At 50.6% G+C, this 17,092-nt stretch overlaps 1 protein-coding gene across 1 annotated transcript in view; it reads left to right on the top strand.

Moving 5' to 3' along the window:
- Positions 1 to 12,470: 12,470 nt before the first annotated feature.
- CLPB (caseinolytic mitochondrial matrix peptidase chaperone subunit B) overlaps positions 12,471 to 17,092 on the top strand; it is a 137,461-nt gene continuing 132,839 nt past the window's right edge. Inside the window, exon 1 of the mRNA XM_039520746.1 lies at positions 12,471 to 13,168. Within this exon, the coding sequence (XP_039376680.1) occupies positions 12,619 to 13,168 (550 nt within the window). The 5' untranslated portion in view covers positions 12,471 to 12,618. The remainder of the gene's footprint in view (positions 13,169 to 17,092) is intronic.

The following is a 17,092-nucleotide window of genomic DNA, read 5'->3' as shown; positions in this document are numbered from 1 at the left end:
AAGGCTCCCTCGGTGTAACGAAGGGCAGATCTGAAGGCCACAGGCGCTGCACGGTTGCCACTGAGGTTACCATTCGCACCACAGAATCTTTATTTCTCAAGACCATGCACAAGCCAGAAAGAGGCCAGCTTGACTCTCAGATCCCGGAGGGAGTTCACAGTGCTGGCACTCTGGAAAAAAAAATCTTTCCGCTTGCAATCTGAGCACATTTGAGCTGGAGTCTTTGATGGATGATAAACATGGAGCCCCCCTAAACATGGAACATTAAAGATCCTGAGGCTTGACCCTCTATCTTTGGCTAAAATGTGCCCCTCCTGCCCTATTGGATGCTAGCTGGTTGCTGGCCTCCTCCCCAGAGGTGGGTGCATTTCAGTGATGTTAACTGTTCTGTATTTATTGCTTTCACTTGCATCTCTTTCCCTGGACAGGTCTCCCACCGGGTATGTCCTGCTGCCCATGGAATTACTTTAGGCTCCTTCTGGAAATAGGGGCTCCCTCACATGTAAACACAATCACGGTTAGCGCTCCGCACAGCTGCTGCTTGAGGTGGGGCGATACAGAGCGGCAGCATGGACCAGTGAGTAGAGCACTGGCTTGGGATTGAGACCTGGTTCTAGCTTCTGTCTCTGGCGCCGCTAATAACTCTGGGCCAGTCATTTCACCTCTGGTTCCCCTCCCGTCATTTGTCAGCCTGGTGTGTTTCATTTGTGAGCTCTTTAGGGCAGGGAGTGCCTCTTGCTGTGTGTTTGTACAGCACCTAACACAATAGGACCCTGGTCTCAGGTGAAGTCTCTAGGTGTTACTGTCACACACACAGTAATAGGGTTTGCTCCTAAGTCAATGGAAAGTCTCTCTGGATCCCAGCACAAGTGGGAGTGGACACTGGAGCGAGTGTGAGATTCCCCCTGTACCCACTAAGTGGAGCTTGCTGGAGCTGGGGTGAAAGCAACTGCTAAGGAGAACGACCTAGCAAGGGGACTTGCTCTTTGGATGGGGGTAAATACAACAGGGCCAGAGCCCCAGGCACAGTGGAGCCATGGGCCAGGCCCTGGTGACAGCGTCTGCGGGAAGGAGTGTTATTTGTTATTCTGTGTATTCCGAGGGGTCTCAGAGCCCTCGTGGAGATTGGGTCCCTGCTGCACCGGGCGCTGCACATGCACAGCGAGAGCCCCAGCCCGGAACAGCTACGCACCGAATAGACAAGACAGAAAGGCCGGGCCATTATCCCCATGTTACAAGGTGGGGAAACTGAGGCACAGACCGATCCCTGCGCTGGCCCAGATACCAGTCCGAGGGCAGTTTGTGCCTCCCCTGTGCAGAGACTGTGGGGGCCTTTCAACACTGCTCTAACCTCCCCTCCACCCCAAGGCTTTCCGGGGGGGGGGTGGAAACGGGCACCGAGAGCTGGCTTAGCAGCAGATCCAGGGGCTGTCTGTACCAAGGGGGATTCCCTAGGGTCCTGTACACCTGCCCTGCGATTCCTGCATGCCAGCCCAGCTGGGGGAGGCGAGGTGATGCATGCCATCGCTAAACTGTAGCCCCATGGCAGGGCTGTTGGCCAGCTGCAAGCTACGACTCTTATCTGCCATGGTGAGAGGCAGACCTAGGAGCCAGGCAGCCCCCAAACACCCCCATGCGCCGAGAGGCAGCTGTCAGCAGTTGCCCTGATGGGGAGCACTCATCCAGGGTGTATCTCGCCCCCTCCACGCATGTTGACTGCAGCAGGGGCTGGGGGCCCTCAGTCTCTCCGCGGCAGGGCTCAGAACCACGCAGGTTTGGGGCCCATGCCGTGCACGGGAGGCAGATGCACTGACCTCTCTACAAGGTCCCTGTGGGCAGAGGTGGGGGCACGGGGGCTATCAGGCAGGTCCAGCTGCTCTCAAGGCAGCTCCTCCACTGCCTGCAGGACCAGAGGCACAGACGGTGCCAAGCTTGACTTGAAAGGAGCTGCACTGTCTGATGCCTGATGGGGATCTGGCCCGGTAACGGGGCCTGTTGTCTTCAGCAAGGCCTCAGCGAGCAGCCAAAATCTCACTCAGGGTTTGAGGGAGCGGGGAACGGGCACAGAAGCCGACGGGTGGCAGGAGACAGCAGCCCCTCTGCTGCGGGCGTGTCTCTGAGGCAGGGAGAACGGCCTAGTCGTTAAAACACAAAGATTCTGGGGAGCAACCCGGGATCCCACAGCACCCCCGTGAGCTGGGGCAGGCTGGTAGCACTGGCTCCATTTCACAGGGGAGGAAACTGAGGCACAAAGAGGTCGAGTGACTTGCCAAAAGTTCAAGGCCAGAGGGGACCATCAGATTATCTAGTCTGGCCGCCTGTCTATCACAGGCCCTTACATCTCACCGTTACCCCTGTACTGAGCCCAGAGTCTAGTGTGTTTGCCTATAGCCAGTGGCATAGAACCCACATTCATGCTCCACTTTTCGCTTCACCTAAACTCCCTCTGAAATGTAGTTTCACATTGGATACAGTTTTCTTCCCTTCCTGTCGGGTAGTGTTGCCCTGCGCTGTTAAAGCAGGTGCCGTGTTCCACCTCAGAGGTGGCTGCAGTTCAGTGGCGAGAGGGCAAGCGTTGGGGCAAAGGATCTTAATAAAATTGCAAGACATTATGAGGCTCTTCATTGCCGGACACATTATCTTTCGGTCCAGTTTGTGTGGCGTTGTCCTGCCATCTAGTGGCCAGTTAGTTGAATCAGAGCGCGTGCTAGCCTGAGGCCAGGGGTGTCTGAACTGGCCCATCTACTTCTGACCCTACAGGAACATGAGCAGTGTGCCTGGGATGGAAGCCTGGCCCCACTGAAATCAATGGGAATTTTGTCACTAATGGGGCCAAGATTTCACATCCAAGGAGACAGCTAAATAGAAAAGACAAAATAATTCTTGCCAATTTATTTGACGCTCAGGTTCCCCCACTGGAGCCCATTGTAGTTTATATTATAATAAGCTGGCTAAATGTGTATGTGTCACTTCTGCCCTCTCCTGGATGGAATCAGAACTGCACACATCTGTGTCCTAGGCCCTATACTGCTAACATTTAATGAAGATTCTCCTTTCGTTCAAGTGGCAGGTGTCGGGCTTTAAGGCAGGAGGATGTGGGTCCAATCACGAAGGGCACTGGTATCTCTGTACAGCGGCAGGCTGTTCCTGGGTTTCAGCTCAGTTAAACTGTTCAGTTTTAAAAAATAAATAAACCCTTGTTTGCTGGACAGTCGGGCTGGGAGAGGGGGGTTGATAGTGAGTCTCTATCGCCTTGGATCAGGTGGGGGGATGCTTCCCTGCTGCCTGACCGTTCCTGCTGCTTATCAGATCTGTTGCCGTGGCAACGGAGATGCCCCAGTCAAGATCAGGGCTCCACTACACACACGGAGAGAGAGGCCCTGCCCCTTCCCCGGGTCCCCCACCGCGCTAGCCCTCCGGCCTGTGCCCAGAGCAGCTACTGCGCCACTTCGGAAGGGATGCTAGGGACGCAGGCAGGCCGGCCTTTCCGGGTCGCGGGGCAATGAGGTTACTCAATATCGGCACAGACGCTGCGGAGGCATCGAGCAGCGGGCACGTTGTTGTACATTATTTGTTTAGCTGGCGCGGCCGGGGGTGGGGAAGGCAGAAACAGTCTCTGGATTGTCACACGTTCCTGTAAACACAGACAGATGGAGAAAGAAATACCAGACCCGCTCTCCAAGGACGGACTCCCACGGGGAGACGTCTGCTGGAGCGAAAGCGCCTTCGCTAATATCCCCCCCTCGCCCGGCAGCGAGTGCAGACATGGAAAGTGACCAGCATCGTTCTTGCTCGGTAGACACCTGGCCCGTGTGTCTCTGAGTTGCATTTAGAGCTGCTGGCCTTACGGAGCCCAGGCGGTATGGGAGAGCTCTCGGGGCTCGCTGAGCGGGGCTAGGTTCCCAAGGCAGGGTCTGTATTACTGTGGTGGTTGGAGAGAGAGAGAGTCCCTGGTGGTGACAGCACCGGGAGTTAAGAGAACCCGGTTTTGCCTTGAATGGATTGAGCAGGGCCCCGCAATGGCTTTGTTGGAGTCGCTTTGAGACCTGCTGCAGGCTGTGGTAGCTGCGATGAACCTGGCTTGCTGAAATCTTACCCCTCCAGGGCAGCGTTGTCTTAATAGCATCCTCCAGTGTGGATTTTTTAAAGGCTGGGGGGGCGGCGGGGGCTGTGTATGAACCAGCTTTGCAGCAGGTGCACAGCACCTGGGGCCTGTGTGACCACTGTCCAGAACACAGCAGCTCATTCCACCCTGCTGGGGATAAGCCAGCACCGTCCCTTTACGGACTGGGGCCCAGGAGGTCGCAGCACTAGATTCCAGAGTCTAATCCACCTTGCAATGGGGAGGGCAGTTTGCAGAGCGGCATCTAGTTATTTGGTGTAACTGCAACCTACACTCTGGAAGGAAAATGAGAGAGTCACTGGAGAACTGAGTGAACGGCCTGTGGGAGGCATCTCCCTAACCAAATCTATACCCAGCAAGTTACAGGTGGGTTCTTCCAGCCCAGGTTTTACCCAGAGCCCAGTACACGCTGGGACAAGGGCGATGGGAGTCTGATCAGACATGTGGCTGTCCCTGCAGTGTAAACGTGATCAATGCAGTTCCCAGTTATGGATCTCACTCTCCAGCATCCACGCCTTGATTTAAGAAGCTCCTGGTGACAGAGGATACAGCAGGTGCCAATCCCATTCCCTCCCTCCCTTGCCCAGGTTGGGGAGCAGTGCAGCTTTCACAATGCAGCCACACAAATGCCTAGCACAGGCCCCCTTGTAACCCTGGCACCTGTGCACAGAACTAGTGTGGGTGAGGATCCTTGAAACAGCTGGAGTTACAGAACCCTGATGTGAATTCAATGGGAACACCTTGTTGGCAGGACGGCGGAGGGGTATCCTGACCTGTGCCAAGCAGCAGTTTCCTACTGTTAATGAGGTTTTATGGAGTGTCTGTGGCCTCTTGATTGTTGTTTACCATCGAGTTGTTGATCAGAGGGTTGCAAGGGATGTATAAACAGATACTGCATCCTTTTTGCGAGAGGGCTGCAAGGGCCGCTTGCATCTAGAGGTTTACAAAGGCTGCACTTTTGCAAGAAATACGACGGTTTTGTAAGCAAAACATTTCTTTCCCCAGGAGATGCAGTTTTCAGGAAGCTTCAATGACTGGCACCTGTCAGCTCGAAGAAACTGCCTTCAAGCTGGCAGGTGGCCTGCCCCTTCCATGTAGCTGCTCTGCTCTGACAGATCATTATTATTACACCCACCACATGCAGAATGGCGTGAGCAGCTGAATGACAGCAGCTCCTCCAGCAGGCAGGCAGCTCCTTACCATGTTATGTCACTTCTGAATATCAGTTACACGGGAAACCCCTGTAAGATGTAATGGAGCACAGAGCAGAAGATCTCGTGGGTGAATAAGAAACAAGGGACAGCGTCTGAGGGTCCATAGCACAGGAGAGACACGCTGGCTTGTTCTCTCTGGGAGAGATGCAGGATTGGAGGGCTGTATCTCCTAAACCTAGGAGCTAACTTGGTTGGGGTTAAAAACTATTCCACTAGGAGGGTGGTGAAGCACTGGAATGGGTTACCTAGGGAGGTGGTAGAATCTCCATCCTTAGAGGTTTTTAAGGCCCATCTTGACAAAGCCCTGTCTGGGATGATTTAGTTGGGGTTGGTCCTGCTTTGAGCAGGGGGTTGGACTAGATACCTCCTGAGGTCCCTTCCAACCCTGATCTTCTCTGGTTCTATGAAAAGCAATTGACAAATTTAGCAAATTTCAATAAAGTCTCATCACTGGATTATTCACATCAGAGAATCTGAGACAATTCGTGGTTACCTCTCAGGAAAAGATGCAGGGTTGGAGGTCTGAATAACCGCTACACTCTGAGGGTAGAAGGGGATGGGAATAGCAGGGGGCAATAGAATCATAGACTCATAGGATTGGAAGGGACCTTGAGAGGTCTAATCCAGTCCCCGGCACTCGTGGCAGGACTAAGTATTATCTATTCTAGACTATCCCTGACAGCTGTTTGTCCAACCTGCTCTTAAAAATCTCCAATGATGGAGATTCCACCACCTCCCTGGGCAATTTATTCCAGTGCTAAACCACCCTGACAGTTAGGAAGTTTTTCCTAATGTCCAACCTAAACCTCCCTTGCTGCAATTTAAGCCCATTGCTTCTTGTCCTGTCCTCAGAGGCTAAGGAGAACAATTTTCTCCCTCCTCCTTGTAACAACCTTTTATGTACTTAAAAACTGTTATCATGTCCCCTCTCAGTCCTCTCTTCTCCAGACAGAACAAACCCAGTTTTGTCAATCTTCCCTCCTAGGTCATGTTTTCTAGACATTGAATCATTTTTGTTGCTCTTCTCTGGCCTTTCTCCAGTTTGTCCACATCTTTCCTGAAATGTGGCGCCCAGAACTGGGCACAAGACTCCAGCTGAGGCCTAATCAGCGCCGAGTAGAGCGGAAGAATGACTTCTCGTGTCTTGTGTACAACACTCCTGCTAATACAGCCCAGAAGGATGTTTGCTTTTTTTGCAACAGGGTTCCACTGTTGACTCATATTTAGCTTGTGGTCCACTGTGACCCCCAGATCCCTTTCTGCAGTTCTCCTTCCTAGGCAGTCATTGCCCAGTTTGTATGTGTGCAACTGATTGTTCCTTCCTGAGGGGAGTGATAGACCAGGACGGAGGTGCTGTGGCTGAGCTGAGGGAGAGCGGGGGTCAGGACTGGAAAAGCAGGGGGCTGAAGATCAGCGTTAAGTTGCATGGCAGGAGGGTTGGACAGCAATTGCAGGGGCTGGCGTCAGCAAGCTGCTGGGGTGCATTTACCCTGCTGAGTGGTGCCCAATGCCCAGCACTGGCTTTGTATTATCACCGTTCAGCGCTCCATGGACAGAGCCTGCCACCCCACACAGCAGCCCAGGGGGGAGATAGTTACCCCCCCCAACACCCCACCCTATGCCCCTCAACCCCCAGGGCCTGCTCTGTGCTCCCAGGATCCCCCTTCCTTAGTGCCCCCGAGGCCTCCCCATGCAGTTCACCATCTGGAAGGCCCTGGATCTCCCCCCTGCACCAAGCTGCTCTCACCAGGGAACTGCACATGCTAATGAGAAGGGGGGATAATTATAAACGGGCGGAGGAGGGGAAGGGGGGACCTGACGCAAACGCTGTTGCTGAGGCACTGGCTGGAACAAGGGGGGGGAGGGGCGGTTAGCTAACAGCTGCCCTTGTTTAAGATTCAGGTGAATCCTCGCAGTCTCCCAACGCCCTGGTTGTCTGGGCTGAGTCACTGCCAGCATTGCTGGTTGCTCATGACCCAGCCCTCAGCATGCAGAGCTCAGCCCCTGTGCTAGGTGGGGGAAATCATTGACGCGTAGGACTGGAAGGGCCCTTGAGAGGTCGTCTAGTTCAGTCCCCTGCACTCAAGGCAGGACTAAGTATTGCCTAGATCAGCGGCTCTCAACCTTTCCAGACAACTGTCCCCCTTTCAGGAGTCTGATTTGTCCTGCATACCCCCAAGTTTCACCTCACTTAAAAATGACTTGCTTACAAAATCTGACATAACAACAGATGGGTCACAGCACAATATTAATGAAAAGTTGCTGACTTTCTCATCATATAACTATAAAATCAATCAATTGGAATGTAAATATTGTACTTACATTTCCGTGTACAGTCTACAGAGCAGCATAAACAAGGCATTGTCTGAAATTTTAGTTTGTACTGACTTCACTAGGGCTTTTTCTGTAGCCTGTTGTAAAACTAGGCAAATATCTAGATGAGCTGATGTACTCCCCAGAAGACTTCTGCGTACCCGCAAGGGGGACACCATACCCCCGGTTGAGAGCCACTAGTCTAGACCAGTGGTTCCCAAACTGGGGTGCGTGAACCCCTGGGTTAACGAAACGTTACAGGGGGTTCTCGGGAAAAAATTCCCTAATGGCGGACAGAGCTGTCCCTAGGGACCCTGGACACCACGGGGCCAGCAGCCTGGAGCCCTCAGACTTCCAAGAGCTTAGCTGATCAAAGCAAGCAGATCTATCACGCTGAGGAGTAGGGTGACCAGATGTCCCGATTTTATAGGGACAGTCCTGATTTGGGGGGCTTTTTCTTACATAGGCTCCTATTACCCCCCACCCCCGTCCTGATTTTTTATACCTGCTGTCTGGTCACCCTACTGAGGAGATTTAAACTTCAAGACTCCTTATAAAAAATGAAAAGGGAGGTGGATATTTTTTGCTGTTTTTTAAATTAAATAGACAGCTAGTATTGTTTTTTAAATTATTATGAAGAACAAGTTTAAGTTTTGTTGTAACCTGCGTTGTTTGCCTGGACTGCTCAAGACCTAAATGCTTGTGTAGGAGGAACTCTCTGAGTTGGCTTCTTAAATACTTTTATGCTGGTTTCACCTGATACTCCTTGATGAAACATAGGAGCCTTGTCTTATAACAGGCTTATTCAAAGTGATACAAGCTATGAAAGTGAGATCTTGGAAGAGTGTTGCTGTTTTCATAATATAATAAAAATACTGTAATGTAAATAATAATAGTGTGTAATAAGCATGTCATAAAAACAAATTTTATATTCCCAAGATCACTGCTTTTATAATTTATACTCTGATAAAGGAGAAAATCCCTGGAAATATTCATTTTTAGGAGGGGGTTTGTGAGACTTGACAGTTCAGTGAAAGGGGTTCACAGGTTGTTAAAGTTTGGGAGCCACTGATCTAGACCATCCCTGACAGGTGAAAGGGATTGGGGGTATCTGGCAGCAGCTTGGTCTCAGCCAGGGGTAGGGAATCTCACCCCACTCCCTGCTCAGCTCAACTAGTCACCTCAAGAGAAGCAGAAATGTGCCTCCCCCCACCTCCTGCCTGGTGTAGACAGTACAGTGAACCTAGGGTGACCAGACAGCAGGTATAAAAAATCAGGACAGGGGTGAGCGGTAATAGGAGCCTATATAAAAAAAAGCCCCCCAAATCAGGACTGTCCCTATAAAATCAGGACATCTGGTCACCCTAAGTGAACCCCCTACAACCTCAAGGCACTGCATGGGAATTTAATGGGGTTATTAAACACTATATGTTAAAGAAAGTGTAGATTCAAATGAAGTAAAAATCTTAAGCGAATCCACAGGTTCCATAGAGTCTCTATGGATAGAAATTTCATGCTCTAGTAAAAATATAACATTAGGGATCTATTATCAACCACCTGACAAGGACAGTAATAGTGATGATGAAATGCTAAGGGAAATTAGAGAGGCTATCAAAATTAAGAACCCAATAATAGTGGGGGATTTCAATTATCCCCATATTGACTGGGAACATTTCACTTCAGGACGAAATGCAGAGATAAAATTTCTCGATACTTTAAATGACTGCTTCATGGAGCAGCTGGTACGGGAACCCACAAGGGGAGAGGCGACTCTAGATTTAATCCTGAGTGGAGCGCAGGAGCTGGCCCAAGAGGTAACTATAGCAGGACCGCTTGGAAATAGTGACCATAATACAATAGCATTCCACATCCCTGTGGTGAGAAGAACATCTCAACTGCCCAACACTGTGGCCTTTAATTTCAAAAGGGGGAACTATACAAAAATGAGGGGGTTAGTTAGACAAAAGTTAAAAGGTACAGTGACTAAAGTGAAATCCCTGCAAGTTGCGTGGGCCCTTTTTAAAGACACCATAATAGAGGCCCAACTTCAATGTATACCCCAAATTAAGAAAAACAGTAAAAGAACTAAAAAAGAGCCACCGTGGCTTAACAACCATGTAAAAGAAGCAGTGAGAGATAAAAAGACTTCCTTTAAAAAGTGGAAGTCAAATCCTAGTGAGGCAAATAGAAAGGAGCACAAACACTGCCAACTTAAGTGCAAGAGTGTAATAAGAAAAGCCAAAGAGGAGTTTGAAGAACGGCTAGCCAAAAACTCCAAAGGTAATAACAAAATGTTTTTTAAGTACATCAGAAGCAGGAAGCCTGCTAAACAACCAGTGGGGCCCCTTGATGATCAAAATTCAAAAGGAGCGCTTAAAGACGATAAAGTCATTGCGGAGAAACTAAATGGATTCTTTGCTTCAGTCTTCACGGCTGAGGATGTTAGGGAGATTCCCAAACCTGAGCTGGCTTTTGTAGGTGACAAATCTGAGGAACTGTCACAGATTGAAGTGTCACTAGAGGAGGTTTTGGAATTAATTGATAAACTCAACATTAACAAGTCACCGGGACCAGATGGCATTCACCCAAGAGTTCTGAAAGAACTCAAATGTGAAGTTATGGAACTATTAACTAAGGTTTGTAACCTGTCCTTTAAATCGGCGGTACCCGATGACTGGAAGTTAGCTAATGTAACGCCAATATTTAAAAAGGGCTCTAGGGGTGATCCGGCAATTACAGACCGGTAAGTCTAACGTCGGTACCGGGCAAATTAGTTGAAACAATAGTAAAGAATAAAATTGTCAGACACATAGAAAAACATAAACTCTTGAGCAATAGTCAACATGGTTTCTGTAAAGGAAATCGTGTCTTACTAATCTATTAGAGTTCTTTGAAGGGTCAACTAACATGTGGACAAGGGGATCCGTGGACATAGTGTACTTAGATTTCCAGAAAGCCTTTGACAAGGTCCCTCACCTCACCAAAGGCTCTTACGTAAATTAAGCTGTCATGGGATAAAAGGAAAGGTCCTTTCATGGATTGAGAACTGGTTAAAGGACAGGGAACAAAGGGTAGGAATTAATGGTAAATTCTCAGAATGGAGAGGGGTAACTAGTGGTGTTCCCCAAGGGTCAGTCCTGGGACCAATCCTATTCAATTTATTCATAAATGATCTGGAGAAAGGGGTAAACAGTGAGGTGGCAAAGTTTGCAGATGATACTAAACTACTCAAGATAGTTAAGACCAAAGCAGATTGTGAAGAACTTAAAAAAGATCTCACAAAACTAAGTGATTGGGCAACAAAATGGCAAATGAAATTTAATGTGGATAAATGTAAAGTAATGCACATTGGAAAAAATAACCCCAACTATACATACAACATGATGGGGGCTAATTTAGCTACAACGAGTCAGGAAAAAGATCTTGGAGTTATCGTGGATAGTTCTCTGAAGATGTCCACGCAGTGTGCAGAGGCGGTCAAAAAGCAAACAGGATGTTAGGAATCATTAAAAGGGGATAGAGAATAAGACTGAGAATATATTATTGCCCTTATATAAATCCATGGTACGCCCACACCTCAAATACTGTGTACAGATGTGGTCTCCTCACCTCAAAAAGATATTCTAGCACTAGAAAAGGTTCAGAAAAGAGCAACTAAAATGATTAGGGGTTTAGAGAGGGTCCCATATGAGGAAAGATTAAAGAGGCTAGGACTCTTCAGTTTGGAAAAGAGAAGACTAAGGGGGGACATGATAGAGGTATATAAAATCATGAGTGATGTTGAGAAAGTGGATAAGGAAAAGTTATTTACTTATTCCCATAATACAAGAACTAGGGGTCACCAAATGAAATTAATAGGCAGCAGGTTTAAAACAAATAAAAGGAAGTTCTTCTTCACGCAGCGCACAGTCAACTTGTGGAACTCCTTACCTGAGGAGGTTGTGAAGGCTAGGACTATAACAATGTTTAAAAGGGGACTGGATAAATTCATGGTGACTAAGTCCATAAATGGCTATTAGCCAGGATGGGTAAGGAATGGTGTCCCTAGCCTCTGTTCGTCAGAGGATGGAGATGGATGGCAGGAGAGAGATCATTTGATCATTGCCTGTTAGGTTCACTCCCTCAGGGGCACCTGGCATTGGCCACTGTCGGTAGACAGATACTGGGCTAGATGGACCTTTGGTCTGACCTGGTACGGCCTTTCTTATGTTCTTATTAAACCTTAGCAGCTAGTGTGGGGTGGGGGTTGTTTCACAGACTTAGTTCTTGGCCTGATGGGGGGAATCACAGCAGGGGGTGGGCAGCCCTGGTCCCACGGTGGGTCAGAAGAGGCCCCCTGGGTGGGGGTTGCACTCAGCTCTAGGAGCCCATCACCATCATCCCGTTGTTGGAGCTCCTGAGACCCAAGGTCTGGATCCTGATCCCCTGGCAGGAACAGGCACCTACCCCCTGCTCTAGCCCCCAGAGCCTGGAGTCCTCCTGGGCTGGGAACAGACCCCCAGAGACCTACGGGCCTCTCAGCCCTGGACTCTCCTTCCACCTGGGCTCGAACCCAGAGCCCCGCGTTCCCAGGCTTGCGCGCTAACCGCTAGGCCACGCTGTCCCCTACCGGCAGCACTGGCTCACGCCGCCCTGTGAAGAGCAGCAGGGCGCCCGCAGCCTTGTCACCAAAACGCCATTCCCCAGCATGCCTTGGGATTACGCGGCCCGCCGCTGAGCGTCGCGTGTGAGGAGGGCGGGGAGTATTGTTTGCGTATAACCAGGGGCCTCATGGGAGTTGTAGTCCTCAGCCGGACATCCGCGGGGCTCTGCCTCCGAGCAGACTACAACTCCCACCAGGCAGTTCGCGCCGCTGCGGCGTCCCGACGCCGCGTCTCCTCTGAAGCATTTTCTCGGGGGCCGCCATCTTTGTTTTTCTCCTCTGCCGGCGCCGCGGAGGGGCCCGAGCGAGGCCGGGCCGGGGCAACGATGCTGGTCTCCCTGCTGTCCAGACCTCCGCCTCCGGGCCTCGCCCGGCTCCTGAGGGCCCGGCCGCCGCCCTCCCGTGGCGCCTCGGCGCGGACAGACCCGGCGGGCGAAGGCGGGGCCGCTGGGGGGCGCAGGGAGCCGCAGTACCGGGGAGCGGCCGCTAGGGGGCGCGGGGCGGCAGAGCTGCAGTACCAGCGCGCGGCCGCCAGAGCACAGGGGCTGCAGTGCCTGGGGGCAGCCGCGAGGGGGCGCAGGGAGCTGGAGCAGCTGCAGGAGCTGGGCCTGGGCCTGGGTGAGTTCAGGATGCCAGAGCTGCAGGAGCTGGGCCCATGCACCACAGGGGCCAGGGCACCCGAGCGGCTGCTCTTAGTGGCACCCAGCCGGGAGCTGGAGCTGCAGGACCCAGGACCGGCTGCGGAGTGGCGTGTTCGTCTCACACCAGACCCCGCGGGGCATCAGAAGAAGAGGGAGAGCTGGACTTGCCGGGACGTGCTTCCTGCGTTTGCTGCTGCGCTGGTGTATTGCTACAGCAAGGGCCACGCATCCAAGGGTGACTATTGCTGACCCCTCTCTTTGCACTTGTGCTGTGTTAAAGCCCAGCACTCCCAGTGGGGGATGTTCTTCAAAGAGCGCAGAGGCATTTGGGTGCCTTCAGTGGAGTCCAGGCTTCGCCTGATCTCTGGGGGCAACTCCTCAAATGCAGCTGCCCTAATCTTTTCATAGAGGGGAGCGGCCCTGGGAGCTGGCAGGACCCATGCGAGCTCTTTGGGGTAGAGCCTGCCCTGTATTTCTATAGTTTTTAGCACGAAGGGGCGCTGATCTCTATTGTGGCTCCAGGTGGTACCATAAAACAAAGAAGAATGAGCCAACCGTCTTCTGTACAGATACAAGTTCCCAGAATGCAACTGTCCATGGTTTGCCTGCCTCAAGGTGGAGCACTGCATAGCTGGCTGTCGTGTGCCTGTGGACCACCCACCCGTGTTAGAGCAGAACGCATCTACAGGCTGTGGTTGGCAGGCTGGGCTGTTGTGGGGGGATGTGCCAGTCTTAGGCCTGTATTTATCCATTGTTTTAGTCTGTGTGTTGGAAGAGTCTATGTTTTCAGATTATTTTAGGGGGAGTTTTCTGCTAGGGAGGTTTGTCCAGCCTTAGGCGAGGGGGTGAAATGGTTCTCCAAGAAGTGAGCCTCCTTTGTACAGTGCATGCAAGTACAGTGCTAGAGTTGCACTGATATTTTAACTCAGGGCAGTTCGCTGCTGCAGACAAGTTTAAGACGTGTGTGCAGTGGAAGAGTTATATACACACCTTGTTAAGGCCAGGAGGCGGAATATTCTGAGCAATCTGTGTCTTCCACAGTAATCAATTGGTGGCAGCCTCTCAGCCGTTGCTTCTCAAATTCCCCAAACAATTATTTATGCACTTGACTTTACTCCCAGTCCCTTTTACTCACATATTCAAAGTGCCATGTGTGTGTGAATGTTTGCAGGATTGGGGCTTTAGTGGTTCTCATGCTTGGCACTTCATAGCGTTTTGTGTTTCAAAGCACTGGGCAAACATTAACGAATTAGGTCTCCCAACCCCTGGCAAAGCAAATCAGTGTTGTTATCTCCATGATGGGGAAACTGAGGCACGGATTGGTTGTGGGCTCCCTAAAGTCACTGAGTGGAGCTGGGAGTGAAAGCTCAGCTCTGTGGTCTAGCCTGCTTGCCGCTCTGCTATCTTATAGACAAACAGAGCCTATGATAGCTTTCAAACCATCAGCTGTCTGGTAAGTGCATGCTTTACAAAAAGTGGGGGTTGAGATGCAGGATTATTCAGGGGCTTGGAATGAGCTCCAGTTGCTGGGGTAGAAAGCCCATCCCTGTTGTGTCCTCCTATATAAATTAACACATGCTGTCGTTAATGACTTCTATGTAAATGACTGCATTGTTTGGAATGAGCGTGGGACTGGGAAATGAAAGGTCCTGAGTTCTCTTCCCCTGACTCATTCTGTGGCTTTGGCTAAGACACGCCCTGTGCCTTGGTTTCCCCACTTGTAACATGGCTGAACACTGTGATGACTGTTGAGGGTGAAACGCCCTATATAAATGCTACATTTGTTTGTAAGTCACCTGAGAGAGGGTTGAACCTCCCAGTCTTGCTTCATGGGAGCTGAAGAATCTCCGAGCACTTTCTAACCTCCTTAGAATGCAACACATCTGGCGCCAGCTAGGACTGTGCATTGGTCACACGGAATAGCTCTTAATAGCGCTGGTGGGGATAGAATGCAGATCGTCCTCCAAAGCCGCAGGCCCCACGACACAGCAGCAGCCTCTCCTCTAGCTGCAGGCAGTATAGAGCACGGAGTAGAGCGGTTCTGATTCTGTCCCGGAGACAGCAGTGAGGCACAGGCACACGAGCCTGCTCATTACAATTGAAAAGAACTCTGTGTAGCTGACATGTGACTGCTGTTTGCACATCAGCAGCTATTGCTGGGCTAGATGGATCTCCCAGGGAGCCCGTCACCTTTTAAAAGGACAGTGGAAATGATTGAACAGCCGCTTTATTGTGGAGTTCTCTGAGCTGTGCCAATGAGCCAGGGCTTTCAAGTGTCTTTCCCCAGCCCTGGCTCTGAGTATGGAATTTATTTGCTAGTTTATACCCACTGCTGGCTGCTTGCTGGCTGCACACTGCTTGCTGAGCATTAACTAGCTAAGATATAGTTGCACTGTGACACCCCGGGTCTGGGTAAGCTCAGTTTGACGGGACATTGTCAAGATAAATTCATAATTTAAAAAAAAAGTCCCATCTGTCCCTGCAATGCCAACAATACCAGTGATGAGTAGGACTGAAAGATTTTTTTAAACTCTGTGGTATTTGTCTCTATTAATGCTGCTTGTGCTTGGCCAAGGCATTTAAACTGCTGTGTGCTGGTCAGTTTCGCTTTCTGAGGCCGGTCACTTTAACTTTCTGGTTCTTGTGCGCCAGCCCAGTGCTGTTGTGTTGGGTTCCTAGCACTGCAGGTGAATCTAGACATGAAAAACAACCCCCCCAAATCTCCATTTTAAACGATAATCATTCAAACATTTCTCTCTCAGATTTTGTAACATACCTGTCTTTCCTAAAATCCCAATTTCAGTTTTAGACTAACCAGCCACAAAAAACCAGCCACGCATAGCATGGCTGAATATGGAGGCTGTAGAGAGTCTGATTTTCAGATGCACTGAGCATCCACAACTTCTGCTGAAGTCAGTGGGGCTATGGGGTGCTCAGAATCTCTGGGAATCTTGCCATAGAAAGAGGGATATTTACTGGTGTGGGAACAGTGGCCTGGTCCTTTTAAGATTAGAGGCTAGCTTTTGTACTTTGCAAATGGAAATTGTCTGTGGCAGGTGGAGGGTTCTCACACCAGAGATTCGCCAGAGTGAGAACCTTTGACTCTAAAGGCCTTTGCGTTTTGTGGAGGGGAGTCAGTTCAGAGTTGAATCTAAGACTGGAAGGAGCCTGTGTACCAGATCTAGTTCATTCTCATGAGATTTTGCTTCTAATGTCTTGTCTTCCCGATGGGACTCTTGAAATCCTGAGTACAGCTTGGTAGAGCTGCTCTGGTCATCCACCAGGAGGCAGAGAGTCACCTGTTATTGGTGGGACTTGTACGCATGCAGCAATGCAGTACTGTTCCTCGTTCCATGTCATTTCCAAAGGAAATTTGGCTTTGCACTCAGAATAGCTCCTTTCCCTCCCAGACACTAAGCTACTTCCTCTGGTTAAATCTCCCCTAAAAGCCTCTCTCTTTTCAGTCTAGGAGTGACATTCCCTGTAATGTGCATGTGCTTCCTGACGCTCAGCTTGACCGATGATGTGTGTGCATTAAAACTAAGAGCAGTGTAGTTACTCCGTTGAGCCAGAAAGTGGTGCTCTTAATCTACGGGGGAATGTTCACTCTCATTTTGGCCGTTGCGCTCATGTTTGGCTCTAAGAGGGAATGGCTTTGGAGCCCAGTGCTAGTGAGCCCAGTAATGCACGCTGGGCATAGTAGCCCCAGGTGTCAATTTGCTTTTCAGTGCTGTACACAGGAAAAGTCCTTGTTTCCTCTGTCACCGAAACGAGCTCCCTGCTTCCTGCAGTACCATGAGAGGTGCAGCATCTGGAGTGACTCACTCCCAGCTCCCAGAATAGCTCCTGGGCCCTCTCTCTTCTACTCCCTCTGCTGCCATCCTAGTCCTCTCTCTTTTCTGCAGAACAGTGTCAGCCTCCGGAACTCAGATGGCTGGTGCAGCCAGCTGGAGCAATCATCATTTGCATTTGTGTGTCGTGCCACCTACAGTGTGCTAGGTGCTGTCCGAGCATTCAGGGAGTGCTGGTCCCCGTCCTGAGGACGTGCACATCACATTGCTGTAAACTGCACGTTACATCAAGGGTGGCTGGGCGCAGCACACCATGTTTTCTGATGTGCCAGCAGCCCCCCTCCCTTAGCATCCAGACCTGCAGAGCT

The sequence above is a fragment of the Mauremys reevesii genome, linkage group 1, assembly GCF_016161935.1.
Source record: "Mauremys reevesii isolate NIE-2019 linkage group 1, ASM1616193v1, whole genome shotgun sequence".
NCBI classification, from domain to species: Eukaryota; Metazoa; Chordata; order Testudines; family Geoemydidae; genus Mauremys; species Mauremys reevesii.
Note: the sequence above shows the minus strand (reverse complement) of the source record. Positions and strands in the feature narration are given on the sequence as shown.